Source organism: Chrysemys picta, chromosome 17 (genome assembly GCF_011386835.1).
Source record: "Chrysemys picta bellii isolate R12L10 chromosome 17, ASM1138683v2, whole genome shotgun sequence".
In the NCBI taxonomy this organism is placed as follows: domain Eukaryota; kingdom Metazoa; phylum Chordata; order Testudines; family Emydidae; genus Chrysemys; species Chrysemys picta.
This window is the reverse complement of record NC_088807.1, coordinates 22,046,801-22,074,210: the sequence shown is the minus strand read 5'-3', so window position 1 is coordinate 22,074,210 and position 27,410 is coordinate 22,046,801. Positions and strand designations below refer to the sequence as shown.

The window sequence follows — 27,410 nt, the reverse complement described above, 5'->3', positions numbered from 1 at the left end:
TGGCTGGAAGCAGCTCCCATCCTTTCCCTCCCTCACAGTGCCGAGAGGCTGCTGTTGGCCACATTCTGGTGTGAACCCTGGCAGAAATTGGGGCGGGGGGCATGTGACCCTATGTCTCTCCCTCCTCCCCATGTGTTGCCTCGGGAAAACACGGCACCCTGTACTGGGAGAGGCAGGTCCATCCCCAGGGGCCCAGCCAGATATGGAGGACGGGGAACGCTGGATAGGGAGGTTGTCACCCCCCCGTGTCAGAGAGGGGTGTGTGTGTGTGTGTGTGTGTGTAACCTCTCCCTGTGGGGGGGGGGACTGAGAATGTGTGTGTCACCCCTCCCCATGTGAACCCTAAAGCCTTACAGATAAGAAGGTAAAAAGAATGCAGCTACGCAGTATTTCTTTTTAGCAGGGGCTCAGTCACTTGATGTGAATTTGAAGGTTTGTACTGCGTAGTTCAGACTGATTGCCGTTGAACTCGCTTGAATATGAGTAATTTTACCAGGTGTCCCGTATTCAGCATAGGGAAATATGATCACCCTACTGGTGGGCTGAGATCAGAGCCCAGCCCTTCCCCCAGTGCAGTCAGGGGTGACTCTGGATTGACCCTGGGGGGCCGAGATCAGAACCCAGCTCACAGGTTCCCTGTGGATGCAGTGAGGTTTAGCCCTGGCGCTGTCCCTGGGGCTGGGGGCTAAGGGCAGGTTACAGATACACGGGGAGGGGTTTGTGTCTCCCCATCTCACTCCTGTTTGTGTGTGAACGCAGAGCTCCCTGTGCCCAGACCCTCCATCTCCGTCAGCCCCAGCGGGGTGATTGCCCCGGGGGGAGCCGTCACCATCCGCTGTCAGTGTCGGTGCGGGGCCAGGAGGTTATTTCTGTATAAAGGTGGAATCAAAATCTGGGAGCTGGACGCTGCTGGGGACGGGGGTGAATTCACCATCCCCAGCGCCAGACGGGAAGACGGAGGGCTCTACAGCTGCCGATCTCACTCCAGATCGGAGCTGCCCAACTGGTCGGATCCCAGTGACATCGTGCGGATCATTGTAGCAGGTGAGAGGCCCGGTTCAGCATCCCGGCTCCCAGCCCCCCACCCATCCAGACCCTCGGGGGGGGGGGGGGCTCCAGGCAGATGGGAAACTCCTTGGGGTGTCACTTAACCTGCCCAAGTGCCGCCAAAGACCCGGATGTGAGTGTAACAATTGAAAAGGCGCTCCCCCTGAGGCGAAATTTTGGAGTTATCGTCTGGTCACCTTACCTGAACCTTCACCCCAAACTCAGTTCAACCTCTTTGTATTGATGCCGGTGAGCTGAGATCAGAACCCAGCTCTGTCCCCAGTGCAGTCAGGGGTGACTCCGGATTGACCCTGGGGGGCTGAGATCAGAACCCAGCCCACAGGTTCCCTGTGGATGCAGTGAGGTGTCTGTTAGCCCTGGCGCTGTCCCTGGGGCTGGGCGCTAAGGGCAGGTTACAGACACATGGGAGGGGTTTGTGTCTCCCCATCTCACTCCTGTTTGTGTGTGAACGCAGAGCTCCCTGCGCCGCCGGGACCCTCCATCTCTGTCAGCCCCAGAGGGATGATCGCCCCGGGGCGAGTCATCACCATCCGCTGTCAGTGTCAGTGCGAGGGCAGGAGGTTATTTCTGTATAAAGTTGGAATCCAAATCCAGGCGGTGGATGCTGATGGGGACGGGGGTGAATTCACCATCCCCAGCGCCAGACGGGAAGACGGAGGGGTCTACAGCTGCCGATCTCGCTCCAGATCAGAGCCACCTGACTGGTCCTATCCCAGTGATTACGTGGAGATCTATGTAGCAGGTAAGCGACCAGTCTCAGTGTTTCTGCTCCCAGCCCCACACCCAGCCAGACCATCATGGGGGTCTCTGGGCAGATGGGACACTCCTTGGGTGTCACTTAACCTGCCTGTGCCTCCATTTCCCCTTGTATGAATGGGGGATAATCATCATTCCTGCACCTTGTGGCTGGTTAGATCGTCAGGACTTGGCTTTAGGGTGGGGGCTTTTTCTCACCGTGTCTGTGCAGCACCCAGCACTTCTGACTCCTAGCGCCCTCCCAATCTAACCACTAGACCCCAGTCGCTTCCCAGAGCCAGGGATAGAACCCAGGAGTCCTGGCTCCCAGGCTGCAGGGCCCCGTTAAGTGGATAGATGGGTACAGAGGGACGCTTTGGATTTTAGTCAGTTTCGGTCGTAGCTCCCAGGAGTCTCTGGGATCTCGGAGAGGTTCCTCTGGCTGGGTTTTCTCCCAATGGCCCCGTCTCTGGGACCGTGCGGTGAGGACGGGGAGCAGTGACTGTGCCGGGGTCTGTCTCACAGCCTGTCTCCTTCTCACTGCAGAGACCAGCTACCCCAAACCCTCCATCTCCCTGCGCCCCAGTGGGGAGGTCGCCCTGGGGGGAGCCGTGACCGTCCGGTGTCAGGGTCGGCACCAGAACATGAGGTTCCTTCTGTACAAAGATGGAAACCCAAACGCGCTGCAGGACGTGGAGCCGGCTGGGGACCTGGCTGAGTTTCCCATTCGTAACATGAACCGGAGAGACGCAGGGAGCTACAGCTGCTATTATCGCTCCAAAATGTACCAGTTCCTCTGGTCGCATCCCAGCGACCCTGTTGAGCTGGTGGTAGCAGGTGAGGGGCCCGGCTCAGTATCCCAACCCCCAGCCAGACCCTCAGGGGCAGGGTCATGTGCAAGGTGGGCAAGCAGGTGCAGGGCCGCCCCGAATCAGTGGGGCCAGATCACAGAACCCTCTGGGGAGGAGAACCAGCTCCTCTGGCTGCGGGTGGCACACAAAGTGCCCCTCCAAAAGAAGCCATATTTTTATTCCCGTGAATGCCCTTGATCAGGGGGTCTCTACACCAATGGGACGCTCAGAGCCAGGCTCTGCCCGGAGCCCTAGGCCCAGCGTGGGGGATGCTCAAATGGGGCAGGGGTGGAATCACTGGTGGATTCCCCAGCAAGGGCAGCAGGTTCAAGGCTGAGGGAGGGGGAATCACTGCCCTGTGGGAGTTGCAGACCAGAGGCCTTTACCAGCCTGTGACTGCATTCCAGGGCTGGCTGTGTGATGCTCACCCGGGCTGGGGGCTGTCGGGTTAAAGAGCAGTGGGAGCTGCACACGTTGGCTGCTCAGAAGCAGCCTGGAAACAACAGCTGTGGGGAGACCCCCAAAGATTCCCGGGCAGCAGAAGTGGGGGGAGCGCGAGCCTGGGGTGGAATTTTTTTGTGGTGGGAAGAGAAAGAAAACAGCAGGGGACAGCAACCAGCAGCTCCTCCCCCACCCCCAGCGCTCCTGGTGGAAACGGCTGGTAGAGTTTGGAGGGAGGCTGCCTGGCGCCGGGAGAGAGACACCAGGAGCCAGCGAGGTAGCAACCAGCACCAGAAATGCAGGGCCCCAGCGAGTGGGGAGCCAGTGGAAAGGGACCCTGTGTCATCGAAGGGAGTCAGGCAGAGAGCTGGCAGGGAGAAAGTCCCCTTGAGAATGGGCAGAGATGGCAGGAACAGGAGGAGGCAGAGAGAGGAAAGACAGAGGCATGAGGGGGAAAGTTACAGGAAGAACCGGGCAGTGAAACACGAAGAAAAAAGTGTCTCTAAGTACCTAAGAAATTGTTAGAAAACCACAAGAGAAGTAAAGCACGAATGAAACGTGATGGAAATCAGCTGTGAGCAAAGAGAAACGGGCTTAAGAAATGAGGAGGAAGTGAGCTGTAGCGAAAGTTAACCAAATAGCACAGACAAAATGTCCGCCCAGAACCTTCAGGGGCAGCGACAGGAAGGGAGAAGTTGTCCGAGATCAAAGGGACTCTAGAAAAAGCAGCGGAGGGACAGTTGTTCAATTGAGAAGCCGACCCATCACCTGGAGAAATCGCTGCAGATATCTGAGCTGGAACTCAGAATACCAAACAGAGACAGGGCAAGGGGATGGCTCAAGATGCAACCAACCAGCCTAAGAACTCTGCCTCCGAACTTGGGGCATGCTTAGGTGAAAAATGGAGAAACCGCGAAGGGACCGTAGAGCGGTGGGTTCTGGCCTAGTGCCTTGTATGTTCTAACTCCAGATTCTGAAGCTCCATGAATGTAAATTGTTGCCCATGAAGTGGGTTTAATTCAGCCAATGGTAGTCTGGTTAGAGCCCAGTGACCTCGTGGAACTGGTGGTATCAGGTGAAGGTCCCAACTCCTCGTCCCTGCTCCCAGCCCCACACCGAGCTGGACCCTCAGGAGGTCTTGGCCTCTGGCTCAGAGCCAGACAGAGTAGAGGCCCAGATGGGGGTATGGAGTGGAGACAGAGTCACTGGGGGATTCCCCAGACATGGGGCAGCAGCAGCCGCTGGAGTTACAGGGCCGATGGCTGGGTGCTCGGTTCCCTCCCTCTTCCATCCCAGCAGATGCTTATTTTCATCCCACAGAGGGAACCAACCCAGCTGGAACCCAGCAGCCGGATCCCCCCACGACGGAGCCAGAGGGAGAAGGTGAGTGGGAGAAATGGAACAATTCATCACCTCGAGGACACGGCACCTCGCTTAGATGCCCATGGGGAATTCTGGCCGTTTGGAGGGGGATGGTCCCTGCAGACAGAACTGATGGGTTCAATTCTTAGAGGGTGATGAATAGATCCATGGGGACAGATGGCCATGGGTCCATGGGAATATGGCTCCTTGGGAACATAAGGCATTGGACAGATGGGAGCACGTCTGGTTAGTGATAGAAAGATGGACTAAGACCTTGTCTACAAGTAAACTGGACCCGAAATGACGAATCCCGTGTGGTTCCCAACCCCCACTGGTGATCTCAGAGCGAGTCTGGGCTGTCGGTATTAGCGCCCCCTGGTGTGATACAGCCCCGGTTGGCAGACAAGCTCCCCTGTAGCTCTATAGACACAGGGACGTTCCTCCCCCGAAATAGGGACAGCCGCACCCAGACCTGCTCCGCAGTGACTCCAGGTGTGAATGGCACCTGGCTGGGGCAGGGACCGTCTCTGTGTCGTGTGTCTGTACAGCTCCGAGCACACGGGGGAGCTGGCTCATGACAGGGGCTCCTGGTAATTAATACTAGTCAGTAATGCTTTTGGTTCCGGTTTCCGTGGAGCCAGGCAGGGGCTGTATCTGGCTCAGGGTCTCGCTGGGCCGATCCTCCCCATTCTGGGATCCCAGGGGTGCTGAGCCAGCCCGAATCCCTGGGTCCCGTCCTCTCCCCAGGGACACCGGCTCAGCCCGGGGAAGAGCCGCCATTGGCAGTTGGGGGGAGGAGACGTTCCCTGTATAACTAACCACAGACACCAGGACTCCAGCTTTCTCAGCCCCGCGCCCCTGACAGACGCTGGTTCTATTCCTGCAGGAGGAACTGAGCCAGGAACGACGGCGACTCCCACCCACTCAGGCAGCATGGGGCCAGGTACTGGGGCAGGAAATTGGCATCAACTCCCCCAGAAACAATTTTGTGCTGCCCAAGGAGCCACCTCCGGGGAGAGCCACTAAGGGCTGGATGTAATAGGGGCAGATCCCCACAGCGAATGCCCCACCTGAAACATCCCAACACACTCATTTCATAGGCTGGGAAGTGTTACAGGACAGATGCCAGCTTGGCTTTGTGGGGGCAGCGCCTCAGAGAACTTCCCCACAACGCACAGCCCCACCAAGTGGATCCCACAAATCGGGGTGTGTGGTGCCCAAGGGCACCACAAAGCCTCCCGTGTGGGGCACAGCTCGGTGCGTATCTCCCTGGGAGAACGGTGCCAGGGCCGGAGAGCTGGGCATAACGTCCCTCTGTATCCTGTCTCTCTGCCTGAGTCTGCAGACAGCCTGGGCGAATGGCTCAGAAGCAGGGCTCCCCCTTCGCTGGAGTGTTGCCCAGGGGGGCATTTACCCTAGAACCTATCAATCCAGACAGAGATGGTGTTAACACTTGAACCCACAGATTCACAGAGACACATTGTTGATGTTGACTCTGGAACCTAATGATGGCTGTTGTGATGACAGCACCGATACGTCTTCCACTGCTGATCACTTCAGCAGGACATGGTTCTCCCAATGACCTCAAAGGGCCCTCCCCAGCCAGAATCCCCCTCCACTGCCATCCCCCCACCCATATGATTCCTACGCAGAAGTGAGATGAAGCTGCTGAGAAATTCCCAGGACAGGGGCAGGACCCGAGGGTGGGGGTGCTGCAGGATCTGGGCCCAGCTGGCTTCACAGGCATGGGGCCTGAGGTACACCCCCCACATACCCTGCCCCCACCCCAGTACAGCCCTCTGCCATTGGGAGTGAACTCCCTGATCACTATTACCCAGAATCCCCTCTGCTCCTGCCCCCTACTAGCCCCATAGAATGTTCTGCTGTGGGTCCCTGGGTCCTCGAGGGGGAGGGGCTGGGGCAGAAGGTAACGAACCAGCCACTCACAGCGCTCATGGCCTGGTGCTGCTTCCCAGGTGGAGTGGAACCAAGCGCAGCACCAATTCTGACCTGCACCATCATCGCCGGGGTGAGCACAGCAGCCGCTGTCCTCCTCCTCCTCCTCCTGGCCTTCATCTGCTACAGAAGAACCCGAGGAAGTGAGTGCCCTGCCTAGTGAGGGAGGGTTAAACCCGCTGCTAAGCCGGGCTGGTAAGGAAACCCAGGGGGTGGGGCAGGAGGCGCAGCAGGGGACGCTCTCCCCTGGCAGTCAGGGCTGGCCCCAGAGCTCATGGGCTGCATGTGGGGACCCTGTGGTTCGGGTCTCAGAAGTGGGTGCTGTGCTGCTGGGGGTGGGGACCTGTCTCTAGGGTATTCATGTTCAGCAGCGGGAGGGCTCAGGGCTCCCCCTGGCAGAGTGGGGGTGGGGAGATTCTGTCCTGGGCCCTCCTTCCTGGCTGCCCTATAGGGCTGAGGGGCAAGGCTGGTACACGGGGATCAGGGTCGACTCATGGATGATTCTGCTTCGTGCCTCTGCAGGGAAAGGACCAGCCCCGAGGCAGAACAGGTGAGACCCCAGCTCCACTCCCCTCTCCTGATCTACCTGCCCCAGGACACAGGACTCCTGGGTTCTCTCCCTGGGTTGGGAGGGGAGTGGGGTCCAATGGTTAGACTGGGGGGGGGGAGGGGGGCTGGGTTCTCTCCCTGGCTCAGGGCAGTGAATGGGATCTAATGGTTAGATCAGGGGGGCTGGGAGCCAGGACTCCTGGGTTCTGTTACTATCTCTCTCTCTCTTTCTCCCCGTAGGGAGTCCGAGCCTGCAACCACAGTCTGTAAGTCACACATGAGGGGGCAGCCATGGAGCAGGGGGGAGGGGCGGGTGTCCCCTGGCAGGGGCTGTGTCCTGTGGGGGGGGTATGCTGATGTGGGGTGCAGCCCTGACTCACTGTGTGCCTTTGGGGGTGCCTCGCCCAGCTCTGTGCCTCAGTTTCCCCCACTGCAAAATGGGGCTAGTGACCCTGCCCCACCCCAGTGCGTTGTGGGGCAGGCGGGCCAGTCTGTGAAGCACTGAGATGGGGGCTGGGGGGCTCGGGCTGGGACCCTGATCTGGGCCCAGCCCCTCACTGTGGCGGTGTCTATTCCACAGACGCCCTCGTGGGTGAACAGAAGCAGCTGGATGTCCTGGTAAGTGCCCCCCACTCCTCGACCGCCCCCCAACACCAATGCAGCATCCAACCTCCTCTCCCCCACACCCCGACCATCGGGCCCTGCACAGGTCCCACTAGAGCCATGTTCTGATGCCGGTCCCCCCTGTGCCCCCTCAGGGCAGACACCAGAGCTGGGGATCAGCAACGGGGATCCGGCGGGAGACCCAGGACACAGAGAATAAGAGCCTGACCCTGCACCCCCCAAATCACCGTGACCCCCTCAAACCGTCCTCCAAATCTTTGCATTTGCCTGAAATTTGTGGAGGGTCAGCGGAATTACATGGGGGGCAGGTGCCGAGGAAATTTTCCTGATCTCTGTCCCATGGGGATCTGTGGGCAAGGGGGTGTTGCTGGATTCCTGGGGGGGCGGGGGGGAACAGTTCTCCAGAGCCCCCTGCTGGACAGGACAGAGCATGTCAGAGCAATTGTGCATGGGAGGGAGGGGCTGTGGGGGGCATCTCTGCCCCTTGGTGGCTGGGATCAGAACTGTCTGGTGGGTGTGGGTGTGGGTGTTAGCACATGTGCACACCCACACCCACACCGGTGTCTCTCTCCCCTGCCAGTCCCAGGAGCCCGACCCCAGCACTGACGGACTCACCTACGCTGAGCTGGACCGCCAGGTGCTGCAGGCCAAGCGGGGGGGCCCAGCCCCTGGCCCCGAGCCTGTCCTGTACGCTACCATCAACGTGAGCAGGGGGCCCGATGGGCAGAGCCCCCGGGGTGCAGGGGCGCCCCCCACCCACCCCCATAGCGTGAACCCAGGGGAAGTCATTGGAGAGATGGGGCAGGGAGCGTTGGCCACAAGGGGGTGACAGAGTAATTCGCCCCCCAGAGAACGGGCTCGGCTTATAGCCCCCCCGTAGTCCTCCTTCCAGCTGGTGCTGCCCCACCCAGTCCCACGGGTGGGAAAAGGGGGGGGTGTCAGCACTGGGAGGGGGAGGGGACACGCCAAGGCGGCTGTTTGTGTTATTTTGCATCCTGTTAATCTCCAGATTTGTAATAAACACAGAACCACAAACCAGCCTGTGACGTTCCCCTGGTTTTATCCGGACCGGTGATCTGCTCGGTCACTCCAGCCCTCGACTCTGGGAGCCAGCCTCCCCCTGCTCCGCTGTGACACCCCCACTCCCGGGCTGTTCCCCCACAGCCTCTGGCGTGTGACTGCTCCCAGCTCCGGGAGTGAGCACTTTGGGCAGTCGCTGCTTGGATTGTGCAACCGACTGTCACTAGCCGATATCTCCAGTCCCAGACACCCCCCTAGGAACCTCCATCCGGCAGTGCCCAGTTCTGCCCGCTGGACGCTGCCAGTTCCTCTGAGTGTCTGTGGGGCTCACGTGGCTCAGACCTGTCGCCTTGGTGAACCGACGTGCGCCGGGTGTTACTAGCCGCCCCCGTCCTCCTCCCTTCCCCGGTGTCTCCCCTCACCTGCCCTGGGGGAGCCTTCACCCTCCGCGCGCTCACACTGCACTGCGCGGCGGCTGCTGGCCCCTCGGGAGCAGGTGGAGCTGCTGGTGCTGGAGCCGGGGTCGCCCATCTCCTGCTCTGGGCAGGCTGGGGGCTCTCCAGGGGCCAGGCAGGGGGACGGCCCCTGCTGGGCCCCGGGGCTGGGCTCCTGGCTCCTCTGCTTCCTGGAAAGGAAGCCCCAGAGCCGCCGTGCCCGGCTCCGCCCTGGCCTGGGTCCCTCCCGCACAGCTGCACCCTGGGCCACCTCCATGATGGTCCACAACGTGCCTCAGGGCCTGCTCTGGGAGCTGGTGTCTCCCTCCTGCAGATCGCCAGGCACTTCCCCCTCTTGGCCAGGCCAGAGCCTGCGTCCCCCCAGCAGGGCCAGAGGGGCCGCTCTCCTCCTGGGGCAGCCGGCAGCGGCTTCCCACGGGCCCTGGAGCCACCTTCACAGCCTCCTTCCCCAGCATCCGCCTGAGCCTCTCCACCCTGGGACTGAGCAGGGAGCAGCCGTGAGTCTGGGGTCAAGGCAGCCTCTCACTAACAGGCCTCCCTGCTCCCCCCCCACCTCCCCTCTGCTGGGGCAACTCCCCCTCAGCGCTCGCCCCACCCCGGGCACAGGGACTGCAATCTGCACACACGGGCAGGAGCTCCCAGGACAGGCTGCTCCCAACGCTCCCCCTCCCCACTGAGGCACTGGGACACCGGGGGAGTCTCATCCTGTCACAGCAGTGGGGTTTGCAGTGAGTTTGGACCAGTAGCTCCACCCACCCCCACCCCCGCCCCAGGCCACACTCCCTGCCAGGCTGGAGAAAGACCAGAACCTGGGAAGGAGGCTGAGCTTGTCCTGGGAACCCCCAGCTAAAGTTCACAAGGTCCCAGTCACATGAGGCCTGAGCCCCCCCAGTTCTCACTGATTTCATTGACTGGGGTTCTGGGGGTTCAGCAGCAGGGTCTGGCTCCCCCAGAGACTCAGCCGGGGAAACTGTCTCCTACAGGGGGAGGCCGGGAGCCCCATTGCTGGGACATTTCCCCCACCACTCACTTGCTCTAGGTGGCGTGGAGCTGGGTGGCAGGTGCTCAGAGTTGGTCCGTCCCTGGCCCTCTTCCTCGCTTTCCCGCCGCGATGTGAGCTGGGAAAGGTGCTGTGCTGGGCGGTGCAATGCCCTGCCAACAGGGCCGGGGGTAGAAACCGGGAGACCGACTGTGGCTGTGAAAACAAGACGATGTTTTATTGCCAAGAGATGGAGAAACTCAGGCCAGCAGCCGGGGTCCAGAACACGGACCTGCTGCAGGCAGCGCCTCCCAGCTCACGGTCTGCCAGCACCTCACACACATTCCTGACACCTGACAAGTCCTGGGCTGTAGGGGCGGGACCCCAACCCCCCTGATGGAAAACTGTGGCCTGGGCAGGGGAGTCACTGCCTCAGGGTCGCACTGGGAGCCAGTGACAGAGCCAGGGATGGAGCCAGGAGTCCTGTGTCCAGGCCCCTGCACTGAGCACTAGAGGAACACTCCCTTCGAGAGCATCAGTCACAGGGTCTATAACACTGACCCACCATTGTCAGCGCTCTGAGATCTAACCAGGAAAAGCCGCCCGGTAAGCGCTGTGCAGCACTGGGCCATTAAAGATCAGATCCAAATTCCTAGAATTTACATCTGGGCTTTCAGTTCAGCCCAGTGCAGAGTGAGGAGCCCAGCCCCAGACCTTAGATCGAGGAGGATCAGCCCTTCCTGGACTGGGAGATGAGCTAGGAGCCTTTCAATCCCGAGGCAGATGGATTAAAAATAGATTATTTTTAAAATAGGAACTGGATTTTTTAAATTAAATTAACCACAGGTTTGTTTGTTAAACTAAACCTGCTGAAAATTAAATTTGAAATTGACAACCTATGTTAAGCACAAACCTTATTATAATCTCTTAAAATAATTGAAAGAGAATAGGAAAAAAAACCCTAACATTAAGCAGCACATGTTTACTGCCAAGTTTTAAGGACAGTCAAATGACTAAAGCCCCTAGAACCAGAATGATTGAAGAGCTAAAACAGCTTTAGACATCAGTAGCCTCCTTTGAAAGTGCAGAAAGAAGATTTTCTTCATTTCAGTTTATACAACTAGTTCAGTTCAATGACAAACTGACTGGATTTAAGAAACCCCTGGGGAGCTGACCAAGGAGACAAACTTGTTTCCTTCCTTCAATCTATGAATAAAAACCAGGTCTGAGGGGATGAAATCTACCAGTTCATACATCTCGAAGGACATGGTGAGCAGAAGGTATCAATTCAGTTCACTAACTACAGATAATATTTCCTTTGTTTAAGAACTCAGATTTAAATGCAGAACATTTTTGATCAATGTTTTTTTTTATGCTTTTCTTTCTGTCTCTGCCACGGCCTTGCTGTGTAACCACCTCTTGTTCCTTACCTCTATTTCCACCTCCTCTGTTCAGGACAAAGACACTTCTCTAACTCCTAGCTGTAGTGCGATTTGAGTAGGTCATGAGCATTAGTCGCCTTTGGGCTCAAAAGGACAATGGGTGATTGTTGTTTGGGGCAGAATCCGTAGTGACTTCCTGCTTCTCCCCCATCCAACGCCAGTATCACATCTTTGGGTTTGGAATCAACGGCTGGAAATTCTCAGTGTCCCTCAGTCTCCTACTGCCTTCAATTGTTCCTTGGATTTAGAGGCTTGGCTGCTAGCAGGACTAGACTTTGTTACTGGGTTCCTGGCTGTTCCTAGTCAATGAGGGTCTCAGTCTGGCCTCCAAAATTCACAATCCCAGAACTAGACATCAGGGTGGATTGATTTAAACCATTGATTTTAATCATGTTGTATTTTTTAGTTATTTTCCTAGTGATAGGTTGATTCTCGTTAGTTGATAACCATTAAAAATGTTGATTTGCAACTAAATATAGTCTTAACACTGAATTTGGTGCTTTTTCTTTTGCTAACCATGATGGTAAACTATATCTATGTACATTGATTGAAGCAGTTATATGGAGTCATTTACATTTCTTCAGTCTAATTTTGACATATTTATGATGTTGGAAAATGGCAAATGATGCATTTATTTCCTAGATGACGATTTTTTTTACTTCTGATTTGTCCAAGCTCTGTTGGGATGGAAAATCAAATGCACTCAAAAATGCACAGAAACAGCATTTTCAATATGTTTATTAATTAAATAAAACAACCTTAAATGTGCTGAATACATAATAACAAAAATGTGTACCGAAACGTATTTTTCATTTGAACCTAACTGATGTAAGGAGGTATCTGCAGGTATCAATCGTATTTCTCAGATTTGAACCCCCACATGTGTAGTATTTATTCATAGATTGGAAGAGGAAAAGAAGCTTTCCTGCTTTCTCAACTCCCCGTCTGTATCTGAAATTTGAATGAACGTGTCATTGAACTGAACGAGCTGAATACACTGAAATGAAGAAAAGATTCTTTCTGTGCCTGCAGAAGAGGCGACTGCTGTCAAAAGCTGTTTTACCCTTTCAGCAAACTCTGGTTCCAGGTGCTCGGCCAACGACTTCCACGAATTCAGTGGTTTGACGTCCATTAAAACTGGGCAGCAAATACGGACTAAACTATAGCAAGTTTAGGCATTAACATGGGTTGTCAGAATTTCCAATTTTTCAAAAAAAACCACTGCTTTTAATTTAAATGAAAATAAATCAATTGAATTTGTTTTTAAATTCCTTTTATGGCTTTTTGTTTTGGAAAAAAATCATTTTTATTCACCCTGATTTTAAAGAACTTCCGCATTCAAGTTAATCATCAACTGCTCATATTCGGTTATAGGAGAGAAGGCAGCAAAATTCATCATATCAATCATTCTTTGAAAATTATTTACTTTTTCTTAAGAGACTAACTAGAGGGTCGGACACTTGTTTGTTTCTGTAGGCCCAGTTTCCATCCCTGAACCAGTAACAATTGCACGGGATAATGCCCCAAACCCTACATTTTATTGTCAAATTGTCTGAGCCATTCCTCGTCTGTTCTTCTGGCTTTATAAGTTTGAGATCAACAAAAGCTTCCCCTCGGCAGTCGGTGCCCATGTGGCGCTGCAGACAGAGGAGCTGAGCAGTAACCTTGTGACATCGACCACAACTCAGCACCCGCCCATCACTCACTCCCTCCACTAACCCTGATCTTAAATCCTCACCCTGCCACCTGCCTGGGTCATCTCCCCATTGAAACCCGCAGGTTGACTCATTTTAACCAATGGGGTTGAATTATGCAAATCTCCTGGAGAGAGTTAGCACTGACTGGCTGAGTTAACTCTGATGTCACAAAGCACCTCTGCCTACAGCACCAATGTAATGGGTGTGGTGCAGAAAATCAGGCTTTTCTGGTGCTGCTGTTTTCCAATTGTCACCAAAACCAACAAGGTTCTTCCCACCGATGCTGAGAAATTTTGGAATCAGTTTAACGTTGTCTTCAAAAATTGTCGTGTGACAGACAGACGAAGAAATGCCATTGAACTGAGCCTTCGGCCTCGCTGCACTCAGCCAACAGGGACCTGAGTCTCCTCCCTGTTAACTCAGTGAGAACCCCAAGCTCAGCCCATCCGTGTGGAGACTCTCCGGGGCTGGGAGCTGAGCAAGGGAACAGACGGGCAGACGACCGCATCAGTCCCCATAGGAGATCATTCTGGGGGAGATCATCATCTGCACATGATTCCCGCCCCACCCCTTTGTGAGGGCCTCTTACAAGGACAGCTGGTGAACAGCCCCACCCTCGTCAGGAAGACGAGCAGCAGAGAGAAATGGGATGAGAAAAGAGAAAAGAAAAGAGAAGACAAGAGGAAGGGAGGTAAAGGCAAGCGAAAAAGGACAAATTCCAAAGGCCCCAGTGAATCATAGATTCCAAGGCCAGAAAGATCCACTCTGATCACCTTGTCCGACCTTCTGTATTACATGGGCCGTGGAATGTCTCTCAAAATAATTCCTGTTTGAATTAGAGCAGATTTATTAGAAAAACATCCCATCTTGATTTTAAAAATGCCAGTTATAGAGGATCCATCACAACCCTGGGTAAATTGGTCCAAACCCTGTCAGTTAAAAATGTTCCCCTTCTTTCCAGTCTGAATTTGTCTAGTTTCAACTTGCAGCCATTGGATCTTCTTATCCCTGTGTCTGCTAAAGTGAAGAGCCCATTAGCAAATATTGTTCCCTTATGCTCATCCCTTAACCGTCTCTTTGTTCAGCTAAATAGATTAAGCTCCTTGAGTAAATAATTATCAGGCAGGTTTTCTAATCCTTTAATCATTCTTGTGGCTCTTCTCTGAACCTTCTCCAATTTATTGGCATCCGTCTCAAATTGTGGACACCAGAACTGGACACAGTATTCCAGTAGTGGTCACACCAGTGCCAAATGCACCTCTCCACTTCTAGCTGAGATTCTGCTGTGTAGGCATCCAAACAGCGCATTTGCTATTTCAGCTAAAGTGTCCCAGTGGGAGCTCCTGGTCAGTTGATTAGCGAACATGACCCCAAGTCTTTTTCAAGGGCTCTGCTTCCCAGGAGAGAGCCCCCATCTTGTACATGTAGCCTAGATTTTTTGTTCCTATAACTTTACATTTGGACAAATTAACAGGTATGTCGCTTGTGCTCAGCTTCCCAAACAATCCAGGTGGCTCTGTATCAATGACGTGTCCTGTTTGTTATTTACCACTCCCCCAATCTGTCTGTCATCTGCAGGTTTTATCAGAGATGATTTTATATTTGCTTCCAAGTCACTGATCAAAATGTTACATCGTGTACAGCCAAGGACCGGTCCCTGCAGGACCCTACTAGAAATACACCTGTCCAATAATGATTCCTCATTTACAATTACATTTTGAGGCCCATTAGTTACCCTGGTATTAAGGGGCGGATTCCTAGGTGGGACATTTTCCTGCCAACTTACCTTGTGTTTTCCGAGCCCAGCACTCGGATGGTGTGACGAAGTGGGGGGTTTTCTTGTTTTCTGTGGAGTTTCAATGGTTTGCATGCGGAGGGGGTGGGACTCAGTTTCCCTGGGTGTTACTGGTTTAACGAGGTGAGGGGAGAGGGAGTGTGTTTTGCAGAGGACCGGAGAGAGGACTTGGGGACCCAGCCAATGGCCAGGAGGATGGATACCCCAGCGACCGGTGACCTGGTGACCCGGAGGCCCAGCTGAGGAGATGCAGCCGGTTCTGGCCAGTGGGCGGACAATGGGCTGCAGAGTGAGGACCCAGTGACCTAACCAGCTGGTTCCAGCCAGAGGACAGAAGCGAGGAGAGGAGGCCCCAGTTTACAACCCTGTTTCCCTGGAGAGAAGACAATGGACAGAGGCAGGGCCTGGGGCCGGTGATCTCAGATGCCCAGCTGGGAAACAAGGGGGCTCTGGGCTGGAGAGGGGAAGCAGGCAGAGCCCACCTGGATGCAGAGAGACTGGGATGTGCTGGGCTGAGGGAGGCCAGGCCTGAGGCCCTGAGAGTTTCCCCTGCTGTGTTCAACTCTCAATAAACCCTCCTGTTTCATGCTGGCTGAGAGTCACTCCGGTCTAGAGAACAGGGTTGCATCAACCCCTATGGGGGTGGAGGCACAGGGGTCCAGAGCGAGTGGACTCCCTGAGGGGGCCCACGGCGAGAGACAGACGTGCTAAGGCTCCGAGAAGTGCAGCTCCAGGAGGTGGAGGGGCCTGACCCTGAGAGAGAGTGGACCCCCGAGAAGGGCTGTCTCACTAACAGGGGCACCCCCCACAGACTGCATGGGGCCAGGAGTGGGCACAATCTGTTACTCCGTGACAGATGGCAATATTTGGATCAGACTGAAATGTTCCAGCCCTCACTGAGAATCTTACCTTCTCCACGGGGTGTCGGCGTTCTACAGAATCAAGCTGGAAAGGAGAAAACTCCCACAGAAGCTCCTCCTTAGCACTCAGGTGCGTGAACACAAATCCCCCAGGAGAGACGGCGAGAAGGAGGTTTGCTGCAGCAAGGCCACAGGGGTCTCTGAGGGGTCCCTGCCCTGCCCCCCTGTACTGCCTGTCTGATGTCAAGGGAGCTCTGTGAGGTCACAGCCGCCTCACCACCTTTGTCCAATAGGCTGAGTTCCTGCCCAAGGCCCTTGTGAAGTCACTGCCACGCCCACCTCTCCCTCGCAGGGCTGGTGTCTGCCCCTGGCCAGCCTGTTCGGGTGTCTCAGCTGCTCCCCAAATCACCCCACTGCTCACTAGTGATTCTAGGGAACAAGCAGGTGAAACAGTAAAACAGCAGGATCTGTTCCTCCCCCCGCACACTTCATAGAGTCAGAGATGTTTAGGCCTGACGTGGCCACCATTTGATCTCCTAATCTGACCTGGATTTCACAGGCCAGGAAGTTTCACACACTTACCCCCATATTAAGCCCAATAACTTGTGTTTCACTAGAACATGCCTCCCAGACAGACACCCGGTTGTGATGTGAGGACATCAGGAAGCAGAGAATCCACCACTTCCCTTGGGTAATTTGTTCGAGTGGTTAATCTCCCTCACTGTCAAAAATTGGTGCCGGGCTTCTCGTTTGAATGTCTCTGGCTTCAGCTGGCAGCCGCTGGTTCTTGTTCTGCCTTTTGCGGCTCGATTGAAGAGCACTTTGGGACTCGGTATTTTCTCTCCAGGAAGGTCCTTCTCCACCGTAATCAAATCACCTCTCAATCTTCTTCCACAGCCAAATGAGATGGAGCCCCTGAAATATCTCACTTTAAGCCACATTCTCGAGCTCTCACATGATTTTTATGGCTCTTTTATGCCCCCCTCCAATTTTTCACCGACCTTTTTAAAACACAGACACCAGAACTGTTGGTGTCACTAGGCAAAGCTACCAGGTAACTCGGGAGAGTGGAAGGCCATAAGTGCCGATGAAGCTCTCTTGCTCTGGGTCTAAGGCCTTGGCTATGCTGGCAATTCACAGCGCTGCACTTGCTGCACTCAGGGGTGTGAAAAAACCACACACCCCGAGTGCAGCGAGTGCAGCGCTGTAAAGCGCCAGTGTAATCAGCGTCTGCAGCGCTGCACGCTCGCTCCCCTCGGAGAGGTGCAGTACTTGCAGCGCTGTGAGAGAGCTCTCGCAGCGCTGGCGGCGCGACTACACTCACGCGTCACAGAGCTGCCGCGGCAGCGCTGTGAATCCGCGAGTGTAGCCAAGGCTTAGTGAACCACAGAACTCCATCTTGTGAACTTTCACCTACCTCCATGCTAACTGCTGACATGCTGTAGCAGAAATGTAAGGGTCAGCTTTTCTAGCAGACAGCTGCAGTGTCACTCAGAAACACAGTAAAGATAAGGACGGGGGAAGGGGGAGGGAGAAGCCTCTACGTCTTAGTCTGCGAAGGCCGAAGATAAGCAGCCGAATGGGAACTGTTCTAATAAGCCACAATGTGTGTCTGCTGTAACTGCTCGAGAAGGGAGGGGTAGAAGGGGTAAGAGGGAGTAACAGAACAAAGGCTAATACACAGAAACAGCTTGGAGTATAAAATGGGAAACTTGTTTGTATTTGCTGCGCTTGATTTGAGACATGCTGGTCTCCTAGTGCCTATTCAGAGATCTCGAATAAAGTTGCTTTGTTTCTCCACCTCGGTGTCTTCATTGGTGCAAAGTACACCGGGCAACGAACACCCTGTTGCCCCCTCGGGCCTTTTAAGCCGGCAACAGAACTGTACAGAGTATTCCAGTCGCAGTCTCACCAGTGCTACGGGGACCCAGAGACGCAGTAGCTACTGGTGGCTCCTGTGTACTCATCTGGGGGGAGATACTGGCTAGATGGGCCCATGGAGGGTCGGGGATGGGGACACTGGGCTGGGGAGCCCATTAAGTAGATAGACGGGTACAGAGGGGTGCTCTGGATTTAGGTCCTCGGGCAGTTTCGGGCGTAGCTCCCAGGAATCTGGGATCTCAGAGAGGCTCCTCTGGCTGGGTTTTCTCCCAGGGGCCCCGTCTCTGTAGGGTGAGGATGGGGCGCACAGTCACTGTGCCGGGGTCTGTCTCACGGCCTGTCTCCTTCTCACTGCAGAGACCCACTGCCCCAAACCCTCCAACTCCCTGAGCCCCAGTGGGGGGAGGGGGAATGGCCCTGGGGGGAGCCGTGACCGTCTGGTGTCAGGGTTGGCACCAGAACATGAGGTTCTTTTTGTACTATGTTGGAAACCCGAACGTGCGGCAGGACATGGAGCCTGCTGGGGACATGGCTGAGTTTCCCATCTGCAACGTGAGCCGGAGAGACGCAGGGAGCTACAGCTGCCAATATGATTCCTGATGTCAGATTTGCATCCACGGAGTTGGAGGTATCAGGTGAGGGGCCCGGCTCTGCGTCCATGTTCCCAGCCCCACACCCAACTGGACCCTTATGCGGTCTCGCCCTGGTGGGATGCTCAGAGCCAGGCTCTACCCTGGGCGCAGCAGAGGGGATGCGCTGCCGGGGAACAGGAACGGAGTCACTGTGGGTTGCCCAGCCAGGGGGGGAGCAGCAGCTCCTGGAGGTTCCGGGCTGAGGGAGGGGGGGATCCCTGCCCCCAGGGGGAACTGCAGAGCAGGGGCCTTTCCCAGGGGGATGCTCCCCCAGCTGCCCCGGCTCTGGGGATGCACAGAGGAGTCGGGGCCCAGGGGCTGCCCAGCCGGCCCCGCCCCCAGTACTGAATTCACTTCCCAGCAGCCTGGACAACTGTATACTCCTGGGGGAATTCTGCACCAAAAAAATAAAAATTTTGGACACCATATTTGAAATTCTGCAAAATTCTGCATATTTTATTTGTCAAAATAACACAATATAATCGTGCCAGTTTCAATTATTTTTGTCATTTATTTCAAAATATCTGTCAGCAAGTGTGTCTGTAACAATACAGACCAAAAAAAAAAAGATTCTGGTAATTTGTGGTGTGTGGTTGCTGGTGAGTATTTGCTTCAGGTTGTGGGGCTGTCTGGAAGCGAGGACTGGCCTGTCTCCCAAGGTCTGTGAGGGAGACTCCCAGTAGGAAACTCCCCAGGCTGCCCCCTCTTTGGGGATGCAGAGAGGAGTCGAGGTCAAGGAGCTCCTGAATTTTCATCATCCCCAGCGCTGGGTCGGGTACATCAGCTGATCGGTACTTACGGGTCACGTAGATCTCTGCTCTGGTCGTGGTTCTGTTTGGACCAGCTGTGGTGAGATCTCACCCCTAGGACATTCGGTGGGGAGAGATCAGCGCTTCCTGGGGTGGGGGAGAGGTAGGTGGGGAGCACTCCCAGGCTGGGGCAGTCAGGGGAGCAGGGTGCAGCCCTCCTGGCTGGAGGGGATGGGTTGCTCTGGGTAGCCCAGTTCCGGGGGGCCGGGATACAGGAGCTCGGTGCAAACTGTGGGATTCCGGCGGGGGGAAGCTGTGAGACCCCAGGGACTGGGTTGGGTTCCGTGTCTCCCCCTCTGTCTCCTTCTGAGTATAGAGAGGTACCCCAAACCCAGCATCTCCCTGAGCCCCGGCGGGGTGACTGCCCTGGGGCAGGATGTTACCGTTCGGTGTCGGGCTGATCACCGGGATGCCAGGTTCTCTCTGTTTAGGTCGGGGATCGGACCCCGCTGGGACGCGCGGAGCCTGCTGGGGCTGGGGGGGAATTTCTCATCCGCAGCGCGAGATGGGGAGACAGAGGGAGCTACACCTGCTATTATCACTACGCAACAGATCCCTTCACCTGGTCGGAGCCCAGCGACCCCGTGGAGCTGATGGTACCAAGTGAGGGGCCTGGGCCCGGTGTCTAGAGCCCCACACTCAGCCGGCCCCTTGGGGGAGCTCTGCGCCGATGGGACGCTCAGAGCCAGGCTCTGCCCTGGGCCTGGTAGAGGGGCACCCGCCTGGGGAGTTGGAACAGAGTCACTGGGAGTCCCCAGCCAGGGATGAGCAGCAGCCCCTGGAGTTTCGGGGCTGAGAGAGGGGCGAACTCTACCCTCAGGAGGAGCAGCAGAGCAGGGGCCTTTCCCTGGGGCTGCTCCCCCAGGCTGCCCCCATTCCGGGGAAGCACAGAGGAGTCGAGGCCCAGGGGCTGCCCAGCCGGCACCGTCCCAGCTACATAAATCCCCCCCCCCCACACACACACCTGGGAAGGACCCTGAGAATTGATGCTGAATCTTAAGCGGGGGGGAAGCTGAGTCACTGTTTCAGCCCCTCCCCCCCACCACTGACAGAAGTTCGTTCTATATCCGCACGGGGAACCGACCCGGCCCAACCTGGAGCGGTGCCAGCTCCCATGTACCTGGGCACTGGGAGGGAATCTATTGAGTTACAGATTATGGGGCAGCTTCCCCCAGTGGTTGCCCGGGGAGAGGCTGTTCTCAGGGGCAGTGACTCCCCCCCCAGCGATGGATTTGGAAGGGAAGAGAAGCCTCCTGCTCAGACACGAACCCGCCGCTAACGGGGCAGCCGGAGGCAACAACCATTACGACAAGTTCAGTAACTGTTTTTTCTCATGAGACTCACAACAAAATCATGGGAGTTGGTGTCATGGACTCACAGATTGTGCCCATTCTTGGCCCCGTACGGTCCCTGGGGGGAACCCCCTTCAGTGAGACAGCCATTCTCAGGGGTCCACTCTCTCTCAGGGGTTAGGCCCCTCCACCTTCTGGAGCCGCACCTCTCTGAGCCTTGGCATGCCTGTCTCTGGACCCCCGGGGCCTCCACTCCCAGAGGGAATAATGCCACCCTGTTCTCTAGACCGGAGTGACTCTCAGCCAGCGTAAAACAGGTTGCCTGTTCCCTCTCTCCAGCCCAGAGCCCCCCTGCTTCCCAACTGGACATCTGATATCACCGGCCCCAGGCCCCGCCTCTGTCCATTGTCTTCTCTTCAGGGAGACAGGGTCGCCTGGGCCTCCTCTCCCCTCTTCTGTCCTCTGGCTAGAACCAGCTGGTCAGGTCACCGGGGTCCTCTCTTCACAGCCCATTGTCCTCCCACTGGCCAGAACCGGCTGTGACTCCTGAGCTGGGCTCCCATTTCAATAGACAGGCCGGGTTTGATTCCTTGTCCGTGGGTTTAACCCGAAAGCTTTGCCTTTGAACAGCTGCTGCTGGGGGTTTGCCCAGGAGACGAGTAGAACCAGGGGCTCGGTTTGAAATGAGCCCCAGCCTCTCGCCTGTGTAACGCTGGTGAGGGAGAGAGTTTCTAACCCCCCTGAGCCCTCTGGGTCTGTGAGACCCTCTGCAAAAAGCAGCAGGGAACGGGAGTTTGGGGGGACAGGCCAAGGTCGGGGGGCAGGACGGGCTGTTTGAGAGGACACGAAACAGGGGAAGGAGGGTTGGAGTGAGGATGAGGTTGAGATGGCCAAGGTTGGGGGCATGATTTGTTTTCCTGCCAAAACTCAAGTTGAGCTGGGGCACCTCTGGCCGGGTGGAGGAGGGGCAAGGAGAGCAAGGGGCAGGCGACGCCTCCCAGTTCCCCATGACCATGGGGCACATTCACCCTGAAACGCTGACGAGGGGGAACCCAGGTGCCCCCCAAATACTGGGGGGGCAGCTTCCATTGTACCCCCTTCCCTGGCACTGCCCGGCCCACCCCCCAGCTCCTGGTGCCTGGCAGCCTGGTGCCAAGCCCACTGGGGACAATGAGAGATGGCGGCCATCTTAACTGAGGCTGGGGGATGGGAATTTGAGGGGAAACAGGGCAGGGGACAGGAGTGGGAAGGGGACATGTGGGGGGTGTGAAGGGGCCAGGCTGGGGGGTATTTTAAGGGGGATAGACCAGGGGGCAGGTTGGGAGATGGGGGGGAGAGTTTGAGGGGTGTTAGTCGTGGGCAAATCTGCTGCTCATCCCCCTCCTGCTCCGTGGGGCCAAGAGCAGCTATGTGGGGAGGCTCCCGGGCGGTTGTGGGGTGGCAGGTGAGCAGGGGGTTGGGGGATTAAAGGCCCATTGGAACCATCGGACCAGGCTCCTGCAGCACCTTTAATGCTGCCCCCGAGTCGCGGTGCCTCTGGCGTTACCCAGCGCTGGGTGAGAACGGACGGGCGACGGCGCCACCATCACACCTGGGTCCTGGCTCCCAGCCCTCCCATCCCCCCGCTCTAACCACTAGACCCCACTCCCCTCCTGGAGCCGGGAATAGAGCCCCCTGATCCCCAGCTTTCTGCTGCCCTCTAGCCAATGGCGTATAAACAAAGCCTGTGTCACGTCCCTCTCCAGGGGCCTGGCCACATAACCACTGACAGTGTCTCCTCCAGCTCGGGGGCAGGGTCTCTGTGGGGGCATTAGAAGGTCTCTGGGTCTCTCCCAGTTGGTGACCCGTTGGGGGCATGGGATGGAATTTCTCTTCCTCACGTTTCCTTTTGAACCTGGTTGATTTAATTCACATATTGAGACAAGCCTCTTAGAACCAGGCGTTACGGTGTAAAGCCACCATCACCGCTCACCTATGGCGCAAGGGGCAGCAAACCCAGGCGTCCCCCATCGTGCCCGCTCCTCACACGGTGCCACGGCTCATGTCACAGGTGGGCTGGTTTGCAGGCTGAAAGGGAACACTGCTGGGTCAAACTTCCAGCACCAGGAAATGCCACAGTTTTGGTTTCCTGAACGACCTAAACTCTCCCCATCATGCAGGGCCATTACAACCCTAGCTTTTAGTTGCATGATCACATATTAACTTTACCTACATGGGTCATCAGCTGGGTTTGAGCCCAGAATGAAAAGGGGATGGAATTTTCATGGAAATCGTGGTCAGTGTACGATTGAAGACCAGACCCCATGGTCACCTGGATCTCAGCCTGATGCACCTTCCTCACGGCTGCAGGGTACGTTGAGGGGACCTATTCCCCCCCTCCAGAGAGACACAGACAAGCTGTGAGCTGCATGATGCTTGGCCAGGCTGACAGTCCCCGGATTTCTTGGGTTTTGCAAAGCCCTCTGCTTACTTCGACCGCACTAGATTTCGCCTGCAGATTAGAGACAAGGTGTGATGGACGCAGGAAGACACAAGACAGCGTCGACTTCCTGTAGGTGGAGCCACCAGCTGAGTTTCTTATTTGGGACTCGGTGGAGCTGGGCACTGGGGTGTTGGCGGCAGCACTGAGGGGCCCCTCGCTGCCCCCCATTATGGTGTCTGCTCTCACCGTCCTCTTCTTCGGTGAGTATCGGAGACAGCCAGGGCATGTGCCCATTGGGGGGATTTGAGATGAGGGTGTGTGCCCACTGAGGGGAGGCGGGATCTGAGACCCGGGTGTGTTCCCATGGGGTGTGCATAGGGGGGATCTGAGACTAGGGTGTAGGATCCAGTTTCTCTGATCTGAGTCGCTCTGGGATCTGGTCCCTAACGAGCCGTCTCCTTTCCAGGCTGCTGGCTGGCTGGGCATAGCCGGGTGTCTGGACGTGAGTATCTGTGGGGCAGGGGAAATTTTAGTGTTCAGGACGGTTAGGTCAGGGGAAGTGATTTCAAGCCTATTCATACCCACAGCAGCCCCTGGGCAGGGGCTTAGCACCCCCTTCGCCCCCCACCCTCTTCCCCTGGGTCCGTCCCCTAGGCACATCCCCTGCTGAGCCCCCTCTCTGGCTGGGGTCACTGAGGCCCCTGCAGTCAGGTTCCCTGGGCCCTGGGGTACAATGCAGCCTTAGGGCTTAACCCCTTCCTGCCCACACTGTAGCTGGGGGACAGGAGGCGGCTGGGTTATGTGGGTGGCCAGCAGCAGCCTGGGGGTGTTCGCTGCCTTTCCACACTGTGCGGGCAGGAAGGGACAAGCTGCTTCCATCCCTGGGGGAGAGGTGGAGAGATGAGCTCTGCAAAGACACAGGCCAGATCATCCCTCCCCGCAGGGCTGGCTCTAGCTTTTTTGCTGCCTGAACGACCTAAACTCAAAAAAAGCGCCGCCCCCCGAGCTCCCCCGCCGAGCACCGCGCGCCGGAGCCCGCCCCCCCCCTGCGCCGAGCGCCGCCAGACCCCCCCCGAGCTCCGAGCCCCGCGCCGCCCCACCCCGCTGAGTGCCGCGCCGCCGGAGCCCGCCCCCGCCCCCTGCCGAGCGCTGCCAGAACCCCCCTCCAGCACCGTGCCCGCCCCGCCCCCCCCCGGCGAGTGCCACGCACCGGAGCCCGCCCCGCCACCGAGCGCCGCCGGAGCCCGCCCCCGCCGAGCGCCGCGCCGCTGGAGCGCCCCCCCTCGCGGAATGCCGCGCCGCGCTCCCCCCGCTGCCCCTTACCAGGGGCCGCCCCAAGCATGTGCTTGGGTGCCTGGTGCCTGGAGCTGGCCCTGCCTCCCCCACCTCGCTCCTTCCTGGTGGCTGGAAGCAGCTCCCATCCCTTCCCTCCTGCACAGGGCCGAGAGTGTGAACCCCTGAAGAAATCTGGGGGGGGACATGTGACCCTGTGTCTCCCCCCCCCACACGTGTTGCCTCGGGAAGACATGGCGCAAGGTATCATGAGAGGCGGGTCCATCCCCAGGGCCCTAGCCAGGCATGGAGGGCGGAGAGAGCAGGGCATGGAGGTTCGGGTCAGTCAGTCATCCCCCTGTGTGAGAGAGGGGTGTGTGTGTGTAACCTCTCCCCATGGGGGGGATAGGGGTGTGTTTGTGACCCCTCCCCATGTTAACTCTAAACCTTAAAGATAGGAAGGTCAATAAAAAGAATCCAGCTATGCAGAGTTTCTTTTTAACAGGGGCTCAGTCACTTGATGTGAATGTGAAGGTTTGTACTGCACAGTTCTGATTGATTGCCGTTGAACTCGCTTGAATACGAGTAAGTTTACCAGGTGTCCCATATTCAGCATAGGGAAATATGGTCACCCTACTGGTAGGCTGAGATCAGAGCCCAGCCCTGCCCCCAGTGCAGTCACGGGTGACTCCGGATTGACCCTGGGGGGCTGAGATCAGAACCAGGCCCACAGGTTCCCTGTAGATGCAATGAGGTGTCTGTTAACCCTGGCACTGTCCCTGGGGCTGGGCGCTAAGGGCAGGTGACAGACACACGGGGAGGGGTTTGTGTCTCCCCATCTCACTCCTGTTTGTGTGTGAATGCAGAGCTCCCTGCGCCCAGACCCTCCATCTCTGTCAGCCCCAGTGGGGTGATCGCCCTGGGGAGAGCCGTCACCATCAGCTGTCAGTGTCGGTGCGAGGCCAGGTGGTTATTTCTGTATAAAGATAAAATCCAAATCCGGGAGCTGGATGCTGCGGGGGACGGGGGTGAATTCACCATCCCCAGCGCCAGATGGGCAGACGGAGGGGTCTACATGTGCCAATCTCGCTCCAGATCAGAGCCACCCAACTGGTCGGATCCCAGTGACATTGTACGGATCATTGTAGCAGGTGAGGGGCCTGGCTCGGTGTTCCCACTCCCAGCCCCACACCCAGCCAGACCATCATGGGGGTCTCTGGGCAGATGGGACACTCCTTGGGTGTCACTTAACCTGCCTGTGCCTCCATTTCCCCTTGTCTGAATGGGGGATAATCGTCCCTCCTGCACCTTGTGTCTGGTTAGATCGTCAGGACTTGGCTTTAGGGTAGGGACTTTTTCTCACTGTGTCTGTGCAGCACCCAGGGCCGGCTCTAGGCACCAGCAAACCAAACACGTGCTTGGGGCCGCACAGTTTCAGGGACTTTTTTTTTCTTTATTGCTTTGGCAGTTCCGGAGGGTTTTTTTGTTGTTGTTGTTGCTTGAGGCAGCAAAAAACCTAGAGCCGGCCCTGGCAACACCCAGCACCTCTGACTCCCAGCCCTCTCCCAATCTAACCACTGGACCCCACTCCCCTCCCAGAGCCAGGGATAGAACCCAGGAGTCCTGGCTCCCAGGCTGTGGGGCCCCGTTAAGGAGATAGACGGGTACAGAGGGATGCTCGGGATTTTAGGCAGTCCTGGTCATAGCTCCCAGGAATCTCTGGGATGTCGGAGAGGTTCCTCTGGCTGGGTTTTCTCCCAGGGTCCCCGTCTCTGGGGCCGTGCGGTGAGGACGGGGTGCAGTGACTGTGCCGGGGTCTGTCTCACGGCCTGTCTCCTTCTCACTGCAGAGCTCATCTTCCGCAAACCCTCCATCTCCCTGCACCCCAGCGGGGGTGTTGCCCTGGGGGGAGCTGTGACCGTCCGGTGTCGGGGTCGGCACCAGAACATGAGGTTCCTTCTGTACAAAGATGGAAACCCCAATGTGCTGCAGGACGCAGAACCTGCTGGGGACCTGGCTGAGTTTCCCATTCGCAGCGTGAACCGGAGAGACGCAGGGAACTACAGCTGCTATTATCACGAGAAATGGTACCCGTTCACCTGGTCGCATCCGAGTGATTCCATGGAGCTGGTGGTAGCAGGTGAGTTGCCCAGCTCAGTATCCGCACTCCCAGCCGCCCACCCAGCTGGATACTCTGGGGCAGGGACATGTGCAAGGGGACAAGCAGATGCAGGGCCCGTGAATCAATGGGGCTGGAGCACAGAACTCCTCCGGGGAGCAGAGCCAGCTCCTCTGGCTGCGGGGGGCACACAAAGTTCTCCTCCAAAAACGGCCACATTTTTCTTCCTGTGCACGCCCCTGATCAGGGGGTCTCTGCGCCAATGGGACGCTCAGAGCCAGGCTCTGCCCTGAGCCCTGGGCCCAGCAGAGGGGACGCCTGGCTCGGGGGCAGGGACAGAATCACAGGTGGGTTCCCCAGCAAGGGGGCAGCAGCTGCTGCTGCTGGAGGTTTGGGGCCGAGGGAGGGGGGATCCCTGCCCCAGGGGAGCTGCAGAGCAAGGGGCTTTCCCAGGGGGATGCCACCCCAGCCTTCCCCGCTCTAGAGACGCTCAGAGGAGTTGCCCAGCCGGCCCCGCCCCCCACCTATGACTGCATTCCAGGGCTGGCTGTGTGATGCCCACCGGGGCTGGGGGCTGTCGGGTTAAAGAGCAGTGGGAGCTGCACACGTTGGCTACTGAGAAGCAGCCTGGAAACAACAGCTGTGGGGAGACCCCCAAGGATTCCCGGGCAGCGGAAGTGGGGGGAGCTCGAGCCTGGGGGGGAATTTTTTGTGGTGGGGAGAGAAAGAAAACATCAGGGGACAGCAGCCAGCAGCTCCTCCCCCCACCCCCAGGACTCCGGGTGGAAACGGCTGGTAGAGTTTGGAGGGAGGCTGCCCAGCACCGGGAGAGAGACATCAGCAGCCAGCGAGGTAACAACCGGCACTAGAAATGCAGGGACCCAGCTGTGACAATGCGGTTCTGGTGGAACCCAACTGAGAGTGCCAACTCAGGACAAATTGCTCAAATAGGGCAGTTACAGCCCAAGGCTGGGGTTTTTTCCACCTCTAAGGCAAACCAAACCAGCCAGACTAAGAGGACTTCAGTCTCACCCCACTGGCTAACTGCAAGTCTCACAAGCAATCTCCTTAGACACTCCAGTTTCCCAGTATTACCACCAGTACCACTCGTTATGGGGACAAATGGTTATGAAAACCAATACCCCAGTA

The 27,410-nt window shown here is 56.9% G+C and overlaps 2 protein-coding genes across 2 annotated transcripts; both read left to right on the top strand.

Annotated features, from left to right (window-relative positions):
- The first annotated feature begins 916 nt into the window (after positions 1-916).
- Positions 917-8,889, top strand: LOC122172818 (immunoglobulin superfamily member 1-like). The gene is made up of 10 exons (XM_065571720.1): positions 917-1,044; positions 1,523-1,810; positions 2,350-2,640; positions 4,416-4,478; positions 5,344-5,400; positions 6,434-6,556; positions 6,936-6,963; positions 7,203-7,228; positions 7,543-7,580; positions 8,167-8,889. The coding sequence occupies exons 2-10, from the start codon at positions 1,570-1,572 to the stop codon at positions 8,413-8,415; spliced, it is 1,116 nt and encodes a 371-aa protein (XP_065427792.1). The 5' UTR covers positions 917-1,044; positions 1,523-1,569; the 3' UTR covers positions 8,416-8,889.
- Positions 8,890-18,177: 9,288 nt separating this feature from the next.
- LOC135976397 (immunoglobulin superfamily member 1-like) lies at positions 18,178-26,554 on the top strand. The gene is made up of 3 exons (XM_065571809.1): positions 18,178-18,295; positions 25,009-25,293; positions 25,992-26,554. Exons 1-3 carry the CDS (start codon positions 18,178-18,180, stop codon positions 26,552-26,554), a joined length of 966 nt encoding a protein of 321 aa, XP_065427881.1.
- The last annotated feature ends 856 nt before the right edge of the window (positions 26,555-27,410 follow it).